At 49.2% G+C, this 21,846-nt stretch overlaps 1 protein-coding gene across 1 annotated transcript in view; it reads left to right on the top strand.

Moving 5' to 3' along the window:
- The window catches only part of LOC146253194 (protein kinase C beta type), a 44,091-nt gene that overhangs the window by 8,633 nt on the left and 13,612 nt on the right, over positions 1-21,846 (top strand). The window contains exons 3-10 of the mRNA XM_084677182.1: positions 3,125-3,207; positions 10,496-10,607; positions 10,742-10,870; positions 12,940-13,096; positions 13,278-13,412; positions 14,905-15,001; positions 17,228-17,374; positions 21,310-21,483. Of these exons, the coding sequence (XP_084533308.1) occupies positions 3,125-3,207; positions 10,496-10,607; positions 10,742-10,870; positions 12,940-13,096; positions 13,278-13,412; positions 14,905-15,001; positions 17,228-17,374; positions 21,310-21,483 (1,034 nt within the window). The remainder of the gene's footprint in view (positions 1-3,124; positions 3,208-10,495; positions 10,608-10,741; positions 10,871-12,939; positions 13,097-13,277; positions 13,413-14,904; positions 15,002-17,227; positions 17,375-21,309; positions 21,484-21,846) is intronic.

Below are 21,846 nucleotides of genomic sequence, written 5' to 3' on the forward strand. Positions count from 1 at the left end.
CCCTTTTTCTCTCCCACCTCTTTCTCTGGCGCTCTCACCTGATATCCTCCCTCCCGCGTTCTCTCTCCCCCTCTCTGTGTTGCTCGCTCCCTCCCTCCCTCCTCTCTGTCCCTCCTCTCATTCCTCTGTGTTGCAGTGTCAGTGTGAATTTGGTCAACTCAAAAGTCTTACATAAAGATGCAAAGAAGCAGGAGATCAGGCCTCTGCACAACAGAGAAGTGTGTGTGTGTGACATTGTGTGTGTGTGACATTATGCGTTATGTGACATTATGTGTGTGTGTGTGGGGGGTGTCTGACTGTGATCTGAGTGACTGAGTTTTGCACATTTTACGTTTAAGTGTATTGACACACCTACCAGTAAGTTAGTTGTCAATGGCTGAGTGTGTGTGTGTCTGTGTGTGTAAGCTGGTGGCGTGTGTGTGTGTATACATGCATGCATGCGTGTGTTCTACTGTCTCTTTAATTAGCCAGTTTACTATGACTGTAATTAGCAGAGATATAATTGGTTACAAACAGGGATGTGATCTGATGCCTCTCTGTTTGACTTGGGGTGGTGTGTATGTGTGTGTGTGTGTGTGTGTGGGGGGGGTGTATGTGTGTGTGTGTGTGTGAGGGGTGGGTGGGTTGGGGAGTTATAAGATGTTTGTGTGGAGGGATTCAGAACCAGGCCAGTGGATCTGGCAGTGACTAAAACTGGGCCATCATCTCAACAACACACTCCCAGCTCAACAGTCACACCTCCCACACAACACACACGTACACACAACCTGCCCTCTGTGACATGGCTTGTAAAAAGGGCTATACAAATACATTTGGATTGATTTGGCACACAGTACAGGACAAAAGAAGATTATTGGGGTCATTTTTTCGAAAGTTAGGGGTCAATGCTCCAGCCAATACCTAATGCTGACATTTTGAATGGTGTCTCCTCCATGCCCAATACTCAGTAATGGATCAGCGCATCCTTCATTTTTACTCTCTCTCTCCCCTGCCTCCCATGGAGTTCTATTGACAGACAGAGTGCACCTTGGGATAGCTGTGTATTGATTGGGTAGTGGTCATCAACAAGGGTTATGCAACAAGGTCATGTGGCTAGATACCATGGATACAAGGTGGAGGCGACTAGTCACCAGTCACACTATATTTGGGTTCTTTAGCTGAAGGACTTCTTGGGAGCATGCAACTGCCACACAGAAAGGCCCAGAAGAACCCACTTCAGCCCCGACAGGCTCCAAGCGGGACTCGAACCCAGGACCTTCGTGCTGCGAGAGAACACCATTGTGCCCCGCCACATACTATAGACCTAGTCTCGTTTTGGGAGCTCCTAGCTCCGACACTCTGGCTCCAAGCTCCTAGGCCTTAGCCCCTAACTCCGAGCTCCGAACTCCTGATAAAACGAGGGTAAGGTGGAGTCGAGAAGATCTATCCAGTAATTCTACACTGGATCTATAAGAGCCAGCCAGACACTTGCAGTAACTCGAGCCAGACCTCAAGTCCCTCACAACTCACAGCCACTGTGATGTCATGCTCCAGAAAGGGTGTTGGACTGACACAGAGAGGGTGTATGTTTGTGTGTGTGTGTTTGGTGTGTGTGTTTGTGTGTGTGTGTGTGTGTGGATGAGAAGAGGTGAGTCTGGGGGATTGTTTGTTTGTTTGTTTATTGGGTCTTGAAATTGTGTTTTTTCGGTGTGTTTTCTCAAGAGAGAGTTTGTGACCACTTGCACTAAAGCTACAAATATGTCTATGAAGTGTGTGTGTGTGTGTGTAAGCTCCTGCTGCATGGATATTTAATGGACTGTTTAATAATGAAGAGTCAGAGCTGAGGGTCACCAGCTCCTGGGGCAGAGATAAGTCATGCTGGTCACACAGGGGGCATTTAGCACTTCTACTATCCCATGAGGGGCAAGTATGGGTATAGCTCAGTAGTTAGAGCATTTGACTGCAGATCAAGAGGTCGCAGGTTCAGAGCCCCTCTGTCTGTCTGTTGGAAAACAGTGTCTGCAAAATGAAGTCACTGAAAAACGATCTGTGTTAAAGACGCTGTGTTAAAGACATGTTGCTTAGGTACCTAAGCAACATGATTTAGAAATTCCCATGATCACATGAGACTGACCATGGGAAGAGATCCAGGGTGGGGGTGGGGTCGCCATTTGAAGGGTGGCGAGGGGAGACAGGCGTCTGATTATTGTTAGTTCTCCACGATTGCACTAGCTTACTTTGTTTTACTATCTGTAAACGTATTATATGGGGGAGGGGGGTAGACAATATATTGGTTGTAGTTGTCTGTGCATGTGGACCTAAATGTAGTTCTAGCTGTCTGAGTGACTCAGTCTTATTCAGTCTTAGGCAGACACAGCCATCACGTTTTGGATCAAGTGTGGTCGCAAAAGAGCAGCACAGACAGACATATTGTACAGAGTGTTCCCAGAACTCTCTCTCTTCCTCCCTCTGTCTCTCGATTTTCTTTCCATTTTTTCTCACTTTCTCGATGTTTTTCTTGTATTTTCTCCCCCGGTCTCTCCAACCAACTATCATGTGCTGTTGTCTTTCTATCTTCAGAGTCTCTGGCAGTATCAGGGGGTGGGCGGTGTGTGTGCTATATCATCGGAGTGAGTGGGTGGGGTGTGTGTCTGTGTGTGTGTGTGTGTGTGTGTGCTCTATCATTGCAGTGAGTGGGTGGCGCTAGCAAAGGCAGAGGATGTAGCGTGGGAGTGAAGTATCATTGAGGTGTACATTATGTACAGATTGTGGTGTATTCTGTGCATTTGTGCATGTGTGTGTGTGTGCATGCTGTAGTATCAAAAGTGTGTAAAGTATGTATTTTACCTTCCTGTTCTCTCTCTCTCTGTCTCTCTGTCTCTCTGTCTCTCTCTCTCTCTCTCTCTCTCTCTCTCTCTCTCTCTCTCTCTCTCTCTCTATCTCTCTCTCTCTCTGCTGGAGGTCATAGTGTTTTTTTCTTAAGAGGCACAGTATTCCAACGCTGTGTATGTGTCAAGAGAGTTCCTGAGATGGTATCAGACACAGCACATCATCGTATGCTTTGACTGATCAGTTCTCTCTGACCCCCCCCCCCCCCTCTCTCTCTCTATCTCTCTCTCTGCCCCTCCCCCCTCTCTATCCACAGTGTGTTGTTTTGTGGTACACAAGCGTTGCCATGAGTTTGTCACCTTCTGCTGCCCGGGTGCTGATAAGGGACCTGCGTCAGACGTGAGTATCCTTTACTCTGCTGCATGTGGAGACCTCTTCACACGCATGTGGTTCAATCATGCTGATCGCATGTAGACCTTTCCATGCATGTGTGATAATACCACATCAATCGCATGCAGACCTTTTTCACTCGTAGTAAGTACATAAGCGTTATTTATGACAAAAAACATTCAAAACAAAAGTTACACGGTGCTGTAAATGAAAAACATGAATAATACATGACAGAAATAAAACATAAATTGGCTGTGAATATCCCATTTCAATCACATGTAGACCTTTTGTGGTTAAATCGTGTCAATTAGATATTTTCACTCAAGTATACCGTCGTGCATCAGTTTGAATTCTTGAACATGAATCTACACCTCCACTCATAACCACCATACTGAGTTCAAATACAGTCTCTGTGTACCTAAGACGATGGGAGGGTCCCCTGATGAAGCTCGACCAGACTATGGGCCCAGACAGTCTGGATGGGCCCTGTCATCCCTGAGCTGCACCCACAGGACATCCCCTCCAGCCTCTCATCCTTCCTCAGGGTCCTCCAGGTGCCCCCTTCTCCCCCTGGAGGGCCCTCCACTCTCTCAAGCACTCTTCCTTCTGCGGCTACTTGTTGAGCCTGCTTCCTTCTCTCTCCCCTCTCTCCCTCCGTTCACCTGCCGCCAGTCCTTCTCTCTCCCCTCTCTCCCTCCGTTCACCTGCCGCCAGTCCTTCTCTCTCCCCTCTCTCCCTCCGTTTTTCCTCCATCCGTTCGATTCTAATGGGGTTATGACAAAGGAAAAACACAGATTTTAGGTTCTACAACATTCCTACCCCTCCATCCCGTACTGCCTCAGCCCCTCCCTCCCGCCCTCCAGCCTTCCCTCCCTCCATCATTAAGTTATATTTAACCCCCATTTAAATACGTCTTTGCCTCAGGGACCCCGGCTCTTGATTATGGGCCCCGCCCATTGCAATGTCACTTTCCTAATGAGTGTGTGACTCTGTGACCCTGGTCCCTGTGTGCTGGGGCGGGAAACTGCACTTCCTGTAGGGAGACTGCCGACAGGTGCAAGTAGACCTGGCGGCTGACACAGACTCAATATATCTCTCTTTCTTTCTCTCTCTTGATCTCCATCTCTCTCTCTCTCTCTCTATGTCTCTCTGTCTCTCTCTCTCTCTCTCTCTCTCTCTCACTATCTAGTCTTTCGCTCGCTCTTGATCTCCGTCTCTCTCTCATTCTCTTTAATCTCTATTTCTAGTCTTTCTAGTCTCCTCTCTCCTTCTCCCTTTTTCTCCCTCGCTATCCCCTCTCTCTTACTCTTCATCTCTCTTTCTAGTCTTTCTCTCTTTTGTTACTCTCTTCCCCTCCCCATTACTTCTCTCTCGTTCTCTCTTTTCCTCCCTCTCTTCCCCTGCTTCTCTCTCTGCCTCCTCCCAGCCTGTCAGATATGTATTTTAAAAAGCAGGGGACATTTGCACGGCAATTATAGAAGTGGGCTAATGAGCTCTGTTGGCTCGAGACTGTGTTGAGGCTGGGATGAAACCTACATTTATACCCTCCCCCCCCCTCCCTCCCTGCAGGAACACAGATCATAGCTCAGCCTCTAGGGAGGGGGTGAGAAAGCTACTCCTACATACGGTACAGACCTTCTAAGAACTGCTCTAGGATCAGTTGTCCTGGAGACTCGGTCTATCCTATCCACACAATTGTACATTATATAAAGTATATACAGTATATAATACATAGCAGAGTAGATAGATGAACATGAGAGACTGTAAGGTTAGTTGATCTAGGAGGATCTGTTCTGAGATGGGTGAGGGAGAGAAAAGCGCAGGCATATTAAACACTGTTGGTGGGAAGCTACAGCAGCAGCATATTAAATGAGTTAGCAGGTGGGCGTATCCATATGGCCAGGGCAGAGTGTCATGTGTGTCTACGTGTGTGTGTGTGTGTGTGTCTCTTCCAAGGTCCGAGGAAACAAAATGTATTTCAATAACAGCATTAGGGTGAAATGAAACGCTAGGGTGAAATGAAACAGCTGATGGGTTATCAAGTGAGAACAGGATATATTCCACACCATGTTAATTCTCGGCGTAATCCCTCTGTGTCTTTCAGGTGAAGGCAAGCACAGATATTGGCCCCTCCAGGGGGGGCTGTCTCGCCTATTAATAGAACTTCTCATTTGAAAGTCAGTGAACAGCTTAAAAACTTTTGATCCATTTTGAGCCAAAGTATGGAGAACTTTTCAGGCTAAGGAGGAAGTACATTTCTGTCTCAACCTCCCACAGGGACCACGGACATCCTCTGTTTGATTTTTTTTAAATTCTGTTGCGAAATACAGGTCTAAACTTGGTGGTCACGGAACTTGAAGCCGAATATTTACTCCCGTTTGTCATCTCTCTCCAGATTGCAATTGAGTCTGCTTGGGGAATTTGTTTCAGACCGGAAGACTCGTGAAGTAGTTTAGTATACATGTTTATTGACCGAGGACAGTCGCCTCATCTTTGGCATGTCTTTTCCCTCATTGTTTGAAGCCCAGCTGTTCCATTTATAAAGGCTGTGGTGATTACTGGACTTTATTTCATTGAATTCAATTTTTTTCTCTCTTTGTTTTCTCCATCATGTGTCACTGATTCTCTTGCTATCGCTGAGAGATCCTGCGATTTGATTGGTTGTTGTCGCTCAGTTAACTGAGGCAGCCTCTCCTCCCCACCCCCATCTTAAATCTGATTAGATATTCTTCCTTCATCCAGCGCCCCCCCCCCCCACACACACCCACGCAAAGCCAATTTCAATCGACAGAAACACACACCCACCCATCCGCCCACCTATATTCACACACACACACACACACACACACACTCACACACACACTCAACCCCCACTCAAACCAAACAGAACATCAAGGCCAGTCAGTACACTAGAGGCACATACAGAATTCAATCGTATGTACATACACACAGACAGGATGCATCAGGGTCTAGACTGACAGGGTTATAGGCTTATGACCGCCAGATTGTTCTTTCTTAGTCATGGTTAAAAGATCCATTTCGTAGAATGCATCCTACTTAGAGGGTAGAGGGTTTGATAGTAAACGGGCTATCGCTGGAGAGAAGGATGGGAAATAAGCAGAGGAATCCCCATGATCCTCCTTTCTCCCCCTCACTCTCTCCCTCACTCTCTCTCATTCCCTCACACTCTCACTCACCGTCTCACTCCCTTGCTACCTCACTACCTCAGCGTCTCACTATCTCACTCTTCATTTGGTAAGATTTAACCTTCGTTCTACTCTCTCACTCCCCCTCTCTCTCGCTCCCGTGTTCCCAGTGGTTTGGTCATGGATGCCACCCACGCCGTTCCTGATTAGACGGGAGCTCTATAAATATCCTGTGACACCCATCTCCCCACCTCCGCACACACACATACACTCACACACACCACACACACACGCACACACAACTAACTATACCTGATGGTTCAACGGGCTGATTCTGACACTCAGCCACCTGGTAGCTTTGGGGATAGCCTTTGGCTCAGAACAGGAAATTATAATATCTATATATGTGTGTATTCATGCACTGCTTTGGCCAGTGAGGAGAGTGATTGGAAGTAGGGGGCGTGTGCATACTGCAGAAGAAAGAACCATATATATTGATACCTGGGGAGGCAGATTGATTGCTGCTAATGGCATGGTCCAGGTAGTCAGCCTCCCCCATCCTACCAACACACACACACACGCTACATGTCTCGCGCGCGCACACACACACACACAAACACACACAAAGCCGCCCCCTCCTATCCCGCTGTTCTGAGCACCTTGGGATCCATGATGTAACTGCAGCAGCCTCAGCCCTGTTCCCAGAACAGGACAGCCATGCTGTGCCTCAGTCCCCCTCTATCTGCCTCAGTCCCCCTCTATCTGCCTCAGTCCCCCTCTATCTGCCTCAGTCCCCCTCTATCTGCCTCAGTCCCCTCCTATCTGCCTCGGTCCCCCTCTATCTGCCTCAGTCCCCTCCTATCTGCCTCGGTCCCCCTCTATCTGCCTCGGTCCCCCTCTATCTGCCTCAGTCCCCCCATCTGCCTCGGTCTCCCTCTATCTGCCTCGGTCCCCCTCTATCTGCCTCAGTCCCCCTCTATGTGCCTCAGTCCCCCCCTATCTGCCTCGGTCTCCCTCTATCTGCCTCGGTCTCCCTCTATCTGCCTCGGTCTCCCTCTATCTGCCTCGGTCTCCCTCTATCTGCCTCAGTCCCCCCCTATCTGCCTCAGTCCCCCTCTATCTGCCTCAGTCCCCCCCTATCTGCCTCAGTCCCCCTCTATCTGCCTCAGTCCCCCTCTATCTGCCTCAGTCCCCCTCTATGTGCCTCAGTCCCCCCCTATCTGCCTCGGTCTCCCTCTATCTGCCTCGGTCTCCCTCTATCTGCCTCGGCCTCCCTCTATCTGCCTCAGTCCCCCCCTATCTGCCTCAGTCCCCCTCTATCTGCCTCAGTCCCCCCCTATCTGCCTCAGTCCCCCTTTATCTGCCTCAGTCCCCCTCTATCTGCCTCAGTCCCCCCCTATCTGCCTCAGTCCCCCTCTATCTGCCTCAGTCCCCCCCTATCTGCCTCAGTCCCCCTCTATCTGCCTCAGTCCCCCCTATCTGCCTCAGTCCCCCTATCTGCCTCGGTCTCCCTCTATCTGCCTCAGTCCCCCTCTATCCGCCCCTATCTGCCTCAGGTCAGAGTAGTCTAGGGGACAGGTCAGCAAAGAACAACAAACACCATTGGACACTCATAGAAAGGCAAACAAAAGCACGCACATAAAAAAACAAAAACAAAAACATGAACGATATGATCATCTTAATTAGCGTTTTCATAGTGAACACATGGCTTTGTGTCTTGAGTTATCTCCAGTGTAAGACTGTGAAAATGGAGGTTCAAGGCTCTCTGCTGACAGCGGGTTTGCCTGACAGGGATGTGTGTGAAGATAGCAAGATTGACATGACTAGTTAACCACTGACACAGCGAGGCCTCACTGTTGGCGCGTGTGTGTAGTCAACCGCTGAAACAAGCATTACCCACAATTCCTGCATTTATGAATGTCCATCCATCCATGTCTGTCTGCAGGTGTTTCTGAAGACAGAAATAACATACCCACACACACACATACACACTCTGTTCATCTACTTCTTTTTCTCACTCTCTCACACACAAGCTGTAACGGGGCCGCAAATAACCAATTTGCATTCACGCCCTACTTACTTGCACTTTAGTTTAGTTTGAGTTACTACTGAGAAGAACCAGAGCAGCTGTACATAACTGCCCCCCCCCACCCCCACCTACCGGAGGTCTGTTCCTCTCTTTCAAAACCTCAGGCTACATTTCCATTGTGTTGACCTGTGACAGCAATACTGCCTGAGGCGTGCCAAATGCAAGCATGAATCTATATTTGACCTGACCCCTGTGAATGGCGCGCTGCTGGTTGTGTACAGGGGCGTAGCAAGGACATAATTTCTGGGGGGGTCAGCTCTGGCCAGTCTCTTATTTGTTGTGGGACTTGATTGTCAAAAACGATTATTTTAAAACTCACACACCGCATCACTCAGAGCAGCAGTTTTCTAACGTTATCCAGTGGTTAGCTGCTAGTCTCCATTGAAGCGCTGTCAGAATGCAGGCACGTTGGTTTGTGTCTTGTGCTGTTCATGGGGGTGTCGTGCAACATGTTGCGAATATGGGGGTTGTAGCTTAAGTGACAAATTATAACATAAGACGACTTGATCAAAAAGTACTAGTGCATTTATTTCAGCTTTATACCATTTCTGTTCAGGAGTTGTTTTTTTTTGCCTGCCTGCCTGCCGTGAGGTTGGGGGGGGACACGGGGGCCACGCCCCTGGTTGTTTACCATCCGAGAGCTCGGAACCAGAGCTAGCAACAGCTGGGAACTAGAGCTAGCAACAGCTAGGAACCAGAGCTAGCAACAGCTAGGAACCACAGCTAGCAACAGCTAGGAACCAGAGCTAGCAACCGCAGCCCTAGATACATGACAGCTGCTTGAAAAGGACAATAAGCAAATGCTAACGAGCAAATGCTATACTGTTAACTGTTGCATAAACACAAACTTTCATCTGACTTCCATGTGGTGCCTCTGTACTCTATTCTGACTCTACTCTGTGACTCTACTCTGACTCTACTCTGTGATTCTACTCTGACTCTACTCTGGCTCTACTCTGACTTTACTCTGTGATCTACTCTGACTCTATTCTGTGCCTCTACTCTGTGACTCTACTCTGTGACTCTACTCTGTGAATCTACTCTGTGACTCTGTGCCTCTACTCTGTGAATCTACTCTGTGCCTCTGTGACTCTGTGACTCTACTCTATGACTCTACTCTGTGAATCTACTCTGTGACTCTGTGACTCTACTCTGGGACTCTACTCTGTAAGTCTGTGACTCTGTGACTCTACTTTAAATGGCTCAGCTGCCTGGAGGTTCCAGATGGACTCAGCTGTGTCTGCCTGGTCAGTAGCCGTTGATCTGTGAGCACTGGTCTGACAGGAAAAAGACACCACTTGTGTGTGTGTGTGAGCCGCTGTGTGTGTGTGTGTGTGCCAGTATAGTGTAAGTAGACTCTTGTAACCCCTCATCTGGCCTTGCCTTGTAACTGTACTGTGGGGACTAGCTGTGCTGAGCTGCGTGCTAGGGTGATTTTGTATATGATTACATAAACACACACACACACTCCTACACACACACACACACACCCACACATACGCATTTAAATGTGAGCACACACGTTCAATACACCCACATGCGTGCGCGCACACATACGCACTGTTATGCAGATGGGTCCTTTATACTCATTGTTAGATGTACACAGCATTGAGCACTGTTGAAGCATATCTGATCGGTTTCCTCAGTATTCAAACACACACACGCACGAACCTATTAAAGCCAGTGACTGAATTATGAATGTTAGATTGGCTGAACACAAGAGGTCCTTCACAAAGGAAGAGAGGAGAGGAAAGACTGTCGAGAGAGGGGGGGGGGGGGAGAAAATAATTGGAAAGAGGAGGGGCTACAGGAGGAGTGATAAAGGAATAGGAGGATGGAGGATGAGAGATGAGGGGAGCAGTTAGAGTTGGGGAGAGAGAGAGAGGGGGCATTATCATGATGGGGGGAGTGGGGAAAAGGGTAAAGTCGCAGTCCCAAGAAGAGTTTCCACAAAAGTAAATCATTCGCAGTGTTTCTCAGCCGTGCCCATTGTGGGGGATCTGTTTGCGAGGAGGCTCGCGTCTCCACACGGGCAACGTGTAACACGCCTGCCTCTCTGCAGGACCCCAGAGCCAAGCACAAGTTCAAAGTTCACACCTACTCCAGCCCGACCTTCTGTGACCACTGCGGATCCTTGCTCTACGGCCTCCTACACCAGGGGATGAGATGTGACCGTACGTACACTGTGTGTGTGTGTGTGTGTGTGTGTGTGTGTGTGAAAGTGCAGGTGTGCGTGAGAGTGCAGGTGTGTGTGTGTGTGTTTTCCAGGGAGGTCTATACATGTATAACGTGTGTGTCTTTGTGACAGACTGTATGATGAACATCCACAAGCGGTGTGTTGCCAACGTCCCCAGTCTGTGTGGGACAGACCACACTGAGAGGAGGGGACGCCTGCAGATCACCGCCCAGATCGTCAACAACGTACTGACCGCCACCAGTGAGTACACCCCCACACACACAGTGTACGTGGAATAATCCTGGGGCACTCTCACACAAGAAACACACACTCACAGAGGCACGCACAAAGAAAAATGGTACTACACCAGCATATGCGCCCAGTATTGACTATACATAAGCATTTCCCCAGGCTTCTCAAACTGGCATCAGGCGGGAATGTGTATTCCATCGAGGTGCTATAGATAGACGAGAGGATGTCTGTGGAAATCAGTCTTTGTCTCCGTCTAGTGGTGGAGCGCTTACAGTGCAGCCAGGATTCCCGCTGCTGTAGTACCGCAATATGCCTCTGGGTGGAAGTAAAGCTCTCTGTCTCTTTCTGGCCTATGGGACAGATGCTGTCTGAGGACTTTTTCTGAGCCTAAGTTCCCACGCTCCTGATAACCTAATAACAGAGATTGAGGGGAGAGAGTGTGAGGGATGGAGGGGAGAAAGAGAGAGAAAGAGAGAGAGTGAGAGAGTCAAAGTGGTAGGGGTCCTTTTTTACCATAAATCCAAGTTTCACAGTTTCACCTCTCTTCTCAGTCAGTCCTGCTTCTGTTGCCGATATTGTTGCCAAAGGAATTTAAACCAGAAAGATAGTTACAGGCAAGACATGTACTCTCTGTAGACACTCTCCCAAACTCTTTTTTTTGTTGCTGAAAAAATCACACAGCCACATGCGGAAAATCACTATTGGGCTGTCACTCACAGGAGGTAGAGAATGGCCACTGGGGTGCAGTACTGACATCTGTCCACAGGGGGAAGTGTGGTGCCATTATCATCCCTTCCACAAAGAAAAGTGTTCTTATAGAGATTCATTCCAAGTTTTTTAAGGAAGTGTATGACACTGTATGACAGTGCAGGTCTTTTCTGAATCCAACTAAAACATGAATTGGTATTGACACTGCTATGTGGTCCTGACTGACAAGACATTATGAAACATATATTTTAATTAAAAGATAAGATCACTACACTGTGGACACAGGTCCTGGACACAGGCTAATACCTTTACTAAACTAGTCATTTAGTCCTTAACTAAACAGAGTAAGGCCTAAACTAAACTATAGACCTGGACTAACTGTAAATAGAGGCCTTCCATTGAACTCTGTTCAATAGTCAAGGAGCCTTTTGTGGCTCAGGGGACACAAGTCCCTCTGCTGTTGGTCTTTAGCTCCTAACTGTCAGCCCACTTGTAGTTGCTGGTCAGTTGAACACGCTGTATATAATACTAATGGAACAGGTTGGTTCAGACCGGTAGTTCATGGCACTTCCCTTCTACGTCTGTCTCTCAGTCTCTACCTGTCATGTCTCCCGCACGCCACCATTATGCACATTCATTATTGAGTTACATCAAGCCCTGTACTGAGAACATGTCCTTGTGTCTGTGTGTGTGAAACTATGTGTGCTGCTGTATATATGTCTGTGTGCCGACGTGCGTGTTACACAATGTGTTCAGGAACTCGAGTGTATTGCTCTGTGTGTGAGCGTGTACGTGTGTGTGTGTGTGTGTATGGTGTGTGTGATTGTGTGAATAATTGTTGTTGCTGGTCAAGTTCTTAGGTCACATCCAATTACCAGAGGCAGTTGGTCGGCTGCCTTCTTGGCCTTTCACACAGGACACACACACACTCAGGCACACACACACACACACATCGCACACAGCCCTCTCACAGGAGACGTACGCTAGCAGAATCCAATAACACTGCCTTAAGAGCAAGACACAAAAGGAGATTAGTGTTGGAACCGGCAACCTTCATCTCGCCACATAAATATGAAGCTCTGGCCTCTCTGCTCTACTGTCTCTGGCTCTGAGAGACTGGGATCACAATGGCTGTGTGTGTGTGTCTCTCTCACTCTCTCTCTCTCTCTCTCTCTCTCTCTCTCTCTCCCTCTTTCCATCTACTCTATCTAACCCTTTCTTCATCTCTTCCTCCCTCTGTCTCTCCCTTGCTTCGATGCTCCCTGTCTGTCTCCCTCTCTCCCTCCCCCTTTCTCTCTCCCCATCCCTCCCCCTCTCTCCCCATCCCTCCCCCTTTCTCCCCCCCACCCCCTCTCTCTCCCTCCCACTAGTCGGGGAGGGTAAGAACCTGGTTCCTATGGACCCTAATGGCCTGTCGGACCCTTACGTGAAGCTCAAGCTGATCCCAGACCCCAAGAGTGAGAGCAAGCAGAAGACCAAGACCATCAAGTGCTGCCTCAACCCCACCTGGAACGAAACCTTCAAATTGTAAGTCTGGACCTCTCCACCTCTCTTCCCGCTTATCTCTTTCCCTACCCATCTCTCTCCCTCCCTCCCCTCATACTCCCTCTATCCTGCCCTGCTTCCTCTCCACCTCCTCCTCACATCCCCCACTCCTTCCACTCCTCCTTCTCAAATCCCTCTCTCCTTCCTCTCCTCTGTCCCGCAGTAACCTGAAGGAGTCTGATAAGGACCGTCGCCTGTCTGTGGAGATCTGGGACTGGGACCTGACCTCCAGGAACGACTTCATGGGCTCTCTGTCCTTCGGCATCTCCGAGCTGCAGAAGCAGGGCGTGGAAGGATGGTGAGACGGAGGGAGGAGGGGACATGGGGGTCGGTGGGGAGGAGAGAGAGGGGACATGAGTGGGGGTAGAGGGAGGAGGGGAGGGGACGTGAGGGGTGGTGAGGTGGAGGGAGGAGGGGAGGGGACGTGAGGGGTGGTGAGGTGGAGGGAGGAGGGGAGAGTGGTACGCCGTACAGGCTGTGAGTGTTGGGATGTGTGTGTGTGGGGGGGGGGGGGGTGGTGACTGGTGGCGACTTGGCACCACCGCTCTGCCGGAGAATCACCTCCCTTTTCTGCTCCTCTCGCCAGCCTCCTCCCTCCTCCTCTCCTATCTCTGACCTCCTCTACTCTCTCTGACCTCCTCCTCTCCTCTGCTCCTCCCTCCTCTGTTTTCTCTCCCACTTTCTCTATTCCCCTCTCCTCCTCCTGTCTTTGACCTCCTCCTCCCCTCTACCCTGCAGGAGAAACACCACTCCTTATCGTGCTGGTGCAGCTCAGTGCCAGTGCATCCCTGCACCTCTCTACTCCTCCCTTTCTTTCTCGCTGTCATTCCCTCTGTCTCTCTCTCTTTCTCTCTCATATTGCTGACACGACCATGTCGAGCTTTTTAATGAGATGCCAGCATTTGAGGTGGAGTGGGAGAGATGCCATTAAAAATCTGATATAGTCTGTGTGAGTGTGTCTGTGTGTGTGTGCGTGCGTAAGAAGTTTGTGCATGTGTGCGACAGTGTGTGTGTGGGGGAAGTTTGCGTGTGTTTGTGAGAGAAAGAGAGAGACACAATGTGTGTGCGTCCCTGCGTGTGTGTGTGTGTGTGTCTGAGAGAAAGAGAGTGTGTGAGAATGTGTGTGTTCTTCTGTTCCTGCTCCATCTGTGCGGAGCTCCAAAGGCCCCGTGCCTCCTGGCGGCGTCAGGGACCACACATGAGAGGACGACTGAAGGGAGAAGAGAGAGACGACGAGGAGGGGGGAATGGAAAGAGAAAGAGATGGATGGGGCAAGCAGGAAGAGAGGGATGTCATGAGAATCTGGCATGAGGAGACGTCGGATGTCGGTTCTCAGAGTATCTGATGTTGCCGACTAGTTTAATACTGGTTGCCCCTGACTAACTAGGGTTTGGTACTCTGCTAATGTATGGTACTGCACTAAGTACCGTACGACTCGAACTAGTTATTGACTAACTAGAGAGAACTGCGCGCAAATATACAGTGAATCTTTGATGAAATCTTGAAGTCTCTGAAACTAACTAAGAATCTATGTTAATGCGTTTTCTGTCTCTCTCATAAGAATATTGGCTAACATCCTCCCTCCCTCCCTCCCTCCCTCCCTCCCTCCCTCCCTCCCTCCCTCCCTCCCTCCCTCCCTCCCTCCCTCCCTCCCTCCCTCCCTCCCTCCCTCCCTCCCTCCCTCCCTCCCTCCCTCCCTCCCTCCCTCCCTCCCTCCCTCCCTCCCTCCCTCCCTCCCTCCCTCCCTCCCTCCCTCTCTCTCTCTCTCTCTCTCTCTCTCTCTCTCTCAGGTTTAAACTGTTGTCTCAGGAGGAAGGAGAGTACTTCAACGTCCCCGTGCCCCCAGAGGGAGAGGAGGGCAATGAGGAGCTCCGGCAGAAGTTTGAGGTGTGTGTGTTTGTGTTATTTGCATATGTGTTTGTGTGTGTGTGAGCCTCTTTGGGTGAGCTCTTAGCGTTTGGCAGGCGCACTTGCCATCCGGTCCGACAAGCTGTGGAGCCAGACGCGCGCATGTCTGTGTGTGTGTGTTTGTTTGTGTGTGACTGACCAGCTCCGTTGGTAGGTCTCACTCCTGAACACATTTGGCATGGCAGCAAGGGATAGCTCTGCCACGTCTCTGTGCTCCTCCTATCCTTTCATCCTCGCTGTCATCCATCTCTCCTCTGCTGCCCTCTAACCAGCCCTGGTGTCACAGCATCTATCCAACCATCCTTCTATCCATCTATCCAACCATCCATCTCTTATGCCACCCACTGCAACACACTGTTTCAGCACTACTCGCTTCCCACTCTATCTCTGTCTCCCCATCTATCTGTCTGTCTCTCCCTCCTCTACGCCTCTCTGCCTTTCTCACTCGCTCATTCTGCCTCTCTCTGCCTGTCTATCAGTCTCTATCTGTCTGCCCCTCCTCTCGCCTCCACCCCTCCCTGTTCCCTTGCTCCTCCTGACTCCCATTCCCCTCCCTCCCTCCCTCCCTCCCTCCCTCCCTCCCTCCCTCCCTCCCTCCCTCCCTCCCTCCCTCCCTCCCTCCCTCCCTCCCTCCCTCCCTCCCTCCCTCCCTCCCTCCCTCCCTCCCTCCCTCCCTCCCTCCCTCCCTCCCTCCCTCCCTCCCTCCCTCCCTCCCTCCCTCCCTGGTCTAGGCTGCTGCTCCCTCTAGTCAAGGTCACAGTGGAACTGTCTCCTCAGACTCTCTCTGAGACTCTGTCTCCAGGGGCCAGCTATCTCACACACACTCACATACATACACACACACACACACATTCACTCAACCTCTAGGGCAAAGCTATCTGAGGAGAGAAGTGTTAAAGCTGGAGAGAGAGAGAGTGAGAGAGAGAGAGAGAGAGAGAGAGAGAGAGGGAGGGAGGGAGGGAGGGAGGGAGGGAGGGAGGGAGGGAGGGAGGGAGGGAGGGAGGGAGGGAGGGAGGGAGGGAGGGAGGGAGGGAGGGAGGGAGGGAGGGAGGGAGGGAGGGAGGGAGGGGCATTGATATTCACTTGTGTAGCATGACCTGTATCCCACCATCTCACCCCATCCCTTTTTTCTCTCACACTCACTTACGTATGCATATACATACACACAAACACCTGCACACACGCACACACACACCCACACACACACACAAGCTCACATGTACTCCACACACGCAGGCTGCCTGCATCGATTGCTTCTTTCCTCATTATTGTTCGGTACACTGTGCATATTAGGTACGCACACACATACGTGTACGCACATACACACACACACACACATGCACTCTCTCGCTGCCTCTGTCCCATGCGCACTAATGGCTCACAAACATCGCAACGCCATGGGTGACATTACCTTTTCTTTTTTTCTTTTTTAAGTAAGGACACAAGGGAACGTCATTCCACCCCCACCACACACACAGACTCAGAAAGAGAGAGAGAATGGAGGCTGGCTTGTGGTTAATGCGGTGGGTGGGAGGGAGGGAGGCAGACAAACGTTAATCTCTGAAGACTCTGTCTGAAGTGAGAGCATCGGCTTCAACATGCTCCACTGCTCCCAAATACCCCTAGCTCTCCCCTGCAACACAACCCCACACAACACTGAGACAAGAGAGGTGTCTGTGTGTGTGTGTATTACTGATAGAGACAGATAGAGCCTTTTATCCATTGATGAGGAGAGGATGGAAGAGTCAAGCTGACACCACTCTCTCTCTCAGACATAGCAACACACACACACACACACCACATGCACGCACGCACACACCCACACACAGACACCGAGGGGAGAAGGGTGGTTTGAACTGACAAACTCAAACTTCCACTCAGAGAAAAGCTTGAGAGGAGTCAAGGTGGATTCGTTCTGACGGCTGTGCTGCAGCTGAATCTCTCAGAGCCTACAAATATGGGAAGAGCTATCACTGTCCGCTGTGTTGTATGTCATTGCTCACCAGTGTTCACTACTTAAACTGACCGTCCTAAATATTTCAATGACGCCCCTCACCCCATCCTCAACGTTTGAAATCGCCTTGTGTGGTGAAGACTGCACCAAATGCACTGTGCAGTTGGCAGATGTGGATGGAGGTTTTTTTTTTAAAGGTGAAACTGTGTGCTGTCCCATTCTGATGATGTCGCTGTGTTCATCTTCTGCAGAGAGCCAAGATTGGCCCGAGCACCAAGAACACAGAAAGCTCGTCCGCCAACGCCGCCTCAAAGTTTGACTCGAACGGCAACCGAGACCGCATCAAGCTCTGCGACTTCAACTTCCTCATGGTGCTGGGCAAGGGCAGCTTCGGCAAGGTAACCTGCATACGCGTGTTGTTGCGTGTGTGTGTTTGTGTGTGTGTGTGTGTCAACACCCCTCCCACAACATCCCTCTCTCTCCTTCTCCTCCTTCGCCCCTTCTTCCCTCTCTGTCTACCTTCCTCCCGCCCTCTCTCTCCTCTCGGTCCGACCGTGTGTCTGAATGGGGAATCAGGAGCAGGTCATCAGCTCAGAGACAAGGACATGGTCATATCACTGAGACGGAGGGGGGAAGGGGGGGACAAGGGGCATGGGGGGTGGAGGATTTGATAGCTGGGTGAAGACTGAGAATGAGGGACAGAATGAGCGGCAGGCTGGGGAGGAAAAGATGAATGAAAGAAGCAGAGAGAGAGGGGGGGGGGGGGGGGAGATTGGCCAAGCAGAGCAAAGAAGGTCGAGATGGGTTCTAAGGTTCTAAGAAAGACGAGGATAAATGGAGGGATGGAGAAGCAGACTGAGAGAGAAAAGGGAGGTTGAAGAAGAGAGCGAGGAAGAAAGAGTGAATGAGATGGAGGGAGAAAAAGACAAGAGAGCTAAAGGGAGAGAGAGGTAGAGAGCGAGAGGAAAGAGAGTCGGCATTGTCTATCTAAACCTCTGTTCTGGCTGCCTGCTGTTTCCATAGCAACAGGCATTTAAAGCGATATGGATACATCAGTGTGGAGTGACAGAGTTGATCATTACTGGAATATTGAACAAACACACACACACACACCTATCTGTCTGCATCCCTGGGTCAGGGGCGACGTGTTTTCCCTGTGTGTCGACTGAAGGTAATGCAGAAGCCATTAGACACAAGACAGTCTCCATCCTAATGCAGCACTATGGAAGGCTGCCTAGACACAGGCTACCTGCAAACGCCCTGTTCAGAAGCAAAGCTGTCTCTTTACGGCATGACGGTGTCTCCTTTGATGCTGTAATGCCTCCTTATGACATGATCATTCCTCCTCATGCAATGATCATGTCTCCTCATGACACCGTAATGCCTCCTTATGACATCCTAATGCCTCCCTATTGACGTCGAATGTCACCTTACGACATCATAATGCCTCCCTATGATATCGTAATGTCACCTTGTGCCATAATTAGGTCTCCTGAAGACATGTTTTTGTCTCTTTGTGGCATGTATGACATGGCGATATCGCTTTATGGCGTGAACATTGATTTTTATAACACTGTCGTGTCTCCTTAAGAATGAGTTTTCCTCCTCGTCTCGTCCTGTGACATAGTAACCTCTTATTATGACATAAAAATGTCTACCTGTGACATAGTAACCTCTTATTATGACATAAAAATGTCTACCTGTGACATAGTAACCTCTTACTATGACGTAGAAATGTCTACCTGTGACATAGTAACCTCTTACTATGACATAGAAATGCCTACCTGTGACATAGTAACCTCTTACTATGACGTAGAAATGTCTACCTGTGACATAGTAACCTCTTACTATGACGTAGAAATGTCTACCTGTGACATAGTAACCTCTTACTATGACATAGAAATGTCTACCTGTGACATAGTAACCTCTTACTATGACGTAGAAATGTCTACCTGTGACATAGTAACCTCTTACTATGACATAGAAATGTCTACCTGTGACATAGTAACCTCTTACTATGACGTAGAAATGTCTACCTGTGACATAGTAACCTCTTACTATGACATAGAAATGTCTACCTGTGACATAGTAACCTCTTACTATGACGTAGAAATGTCTACCTGTGACATAGTAACCTCTTACTATGACATAAAAATGTCTACCTGTGACATAGTAACCTCTTACTATGACATAGAAATGTCTACCTGTGACATAGTAACCTCTTACTATGACATAGAAATGTCTACCTGTGACATAGTAACCTCTTACTATGACATAGAAATGTCTACCTGTGACATAGTAACCTCTTACTATGACATAGAAATGTCTACCTGTGACATAGTAACCTCTTACTATGACATAGAAATGTCTACCTGTGACATAGTAACCTCTTACTATGACATAGAAATGTCTACCTGTGACATAGTAACCTCTTACTATGACATAGAAATGTCTACCTGTGACATAGTAACCTCTTACTATGACATAGAAATGTCTACCTGTGACATAGTAACCTCTTACTATGACATAGAAATGTCTACCTGTGACATAGTAACCTCTTACTATGACGTAGAAATGTCTACCTGTGACATAGTAACCTCTTACTATGACGTAGAAATGTCTACCTGTGACATAGTAACCTCTTACTATGACGTAGAAATGTCTACCTGTGACATAGTAACCTCTTACTATGACGTAGAAATGTCTACCTGTGACATAGTAACCTCTTACTATGACATAGAAATGTCTACCTGTGACATAGTAACCTCTTACTATGACATAGAAATGTCTACCTGTGACATAGTAACCTCTTACTATGACATAGAAATGTCTACCTGTGACATAGTAACCTCTTACTATGACATAGAAATGTCTACCTGTGACATAGTAACCTCTTACTATGACATAGAAATGTCTACCTGTGACATAGTAACCTCTTACTATGACATAGAAATGTCTACCTGTGACATAGTAACCTCTTACTATGACATAGAAATGTCTACCTGTGACATAGCAACTTCAATGTCTAATGTTGACATGTGCTACTCCAATGTGTGTCCTTGCGGCTGGGCATGCAGAGGATAAGAACAGATGGTGTCCTCTCTGAAGCTCAACTTTACTGAGTTTGTATTTACATAGAGTCACACTGTCACCATATGGGCATGTCGGGGAAAAGCACTCTCACACACAAACACACTCACTGCAGACCCACATACAGGACACATAGATAAACACCCCCGAGACCCACACACGCACACACACAAACACACACATACACACAGAGAGACACACTTCTAAGTTCTCTGCTGTCAGAGTCTCTACATCCGTTTGTGCCTCTGTAAAATCCCAGACCTTGCCAGTCCCATTAGTTTTCCCAGCTGCATATTTATAACCATACCAAAGTTTCCTCCAACCTCTCTCCTCACGTGGGTTTCTTGACAAGGTTGAGGAGATGACAATAGGAAAGAGACTCGTCATTCCAGTAGTGAGTGCTTCATTAAGGATCCACAGAGAAACATGACGTTAGACCAGAGTAAATGACACCAAGGGTATAACCGTCATATGCTTAATCTGGCTCGTATAGAGAGACCAGGACAGTGGAGACACACTGGAAAGTTTCTGTCTTTTGGATTTGAAAGTTGTTTTGACCTTGTTGAAGGAGAACTAAGAAGCAATTTACTCCTTTTTCCTCCCCTCCTTCTTTCCACTGTCCCTACCTCTCACACACACACACACACACACACACTACTGCATACTAACGCAGAGACAGTGGAAACTCATAAATACACTCATACTCACCCTAGTCAGTTTCTCCCATCTCCACGGAGACAGAACGTGTTGTGAAAGCTCCCACCCGCGTATGTGTATCCTACAGGCCTGATTCAGAGCAGATGTTTTTCCAGATTTCTCGATTATGGAGAATATGTTTCTGAATTGCTTGACTGCTGCCAATCTCTCTCTCTCTCTCTCTCTCTCTCTCTCTCTCTCTCTCTCTCTCTCTCTCTCTCTCTCTCTCTCTCTCTCTCTCTCTCTCTCTCTCTCTCTCTCTCTCTCTCTCTCTCTCTCTCTCTCTCTCTCTCTCTTTCTCTCTCTCATCTGCTTCTCTCCTCCCCCCCTGGCCATCGTCCTCTACCTTCTATTTACACCCACTCTATCACACGCGTGCACACGCACAAACACACACACACACATACGGGTGGGGGCTTCACCCTTGCATGTCGTGTAGGCGCCCATACACCCACACACACATTCAAACTCACTCAAAACACACACTCCCACGTATCCCGGCTCTCTGTGTCTCACGCACACGTGCGGCGCGTGTGTGTCCCTCCAGGTGATGCTGGCGGAGCGCAAGGGCACGGAGGAGCTGTACGCCATCAAGATCCTGAAGAAGGACGTGGTGATCCAGGACGACGACGTGGAGTGCACCATGGTGGAGAAGAGGGTCCTGGCCCTGGCTGGGAAGCCCCCCTTCCTCACCCAGCTGCACTCCTGCTTCCAGACCATGGTACCCACGAGCACAGCACACGCGCACGTGCGCCGACAGACAATCGCACACCTGCAGCACGCCCAGGGAAACGACGCACGCCCACGCACGCTGACGTCGGCGCACACGCTGAAAGACACAATCACGGACACACGCGGCACACAAAGACGCAATCGCACATGCATACACAAACACACACACACACCCTTGAAGTCGTTAATCCTTCTCAGACAGTAATTCCCTGACCAGAGGACGTCAGACTGCCTCCCAGGAAGCTGCTCAAATAGGACTTACCAGGACGGGGAAAAAAGCAATTACACACACACACACACTGTACCATGCAAACACACACGCAGATATACTGTAGACACACACACACACGCC

The sequence above is a fragment of the Hypomesus nipponensis genome, chromosome 17 (genome assembly GCF_054491055.1).
Source record: "Hypomesus nipponensis isolate SF chromosome 17, ASM5449105v1, whole genome shotgun sequence".
In the NCBI taxonomy this organism is placed as follows: Eukaryota; Metazoa; Chordata; class Actinopteri; order Osmeriformes; family Osmeridae; genus Hypomesus; species Hypomesus nipponensis.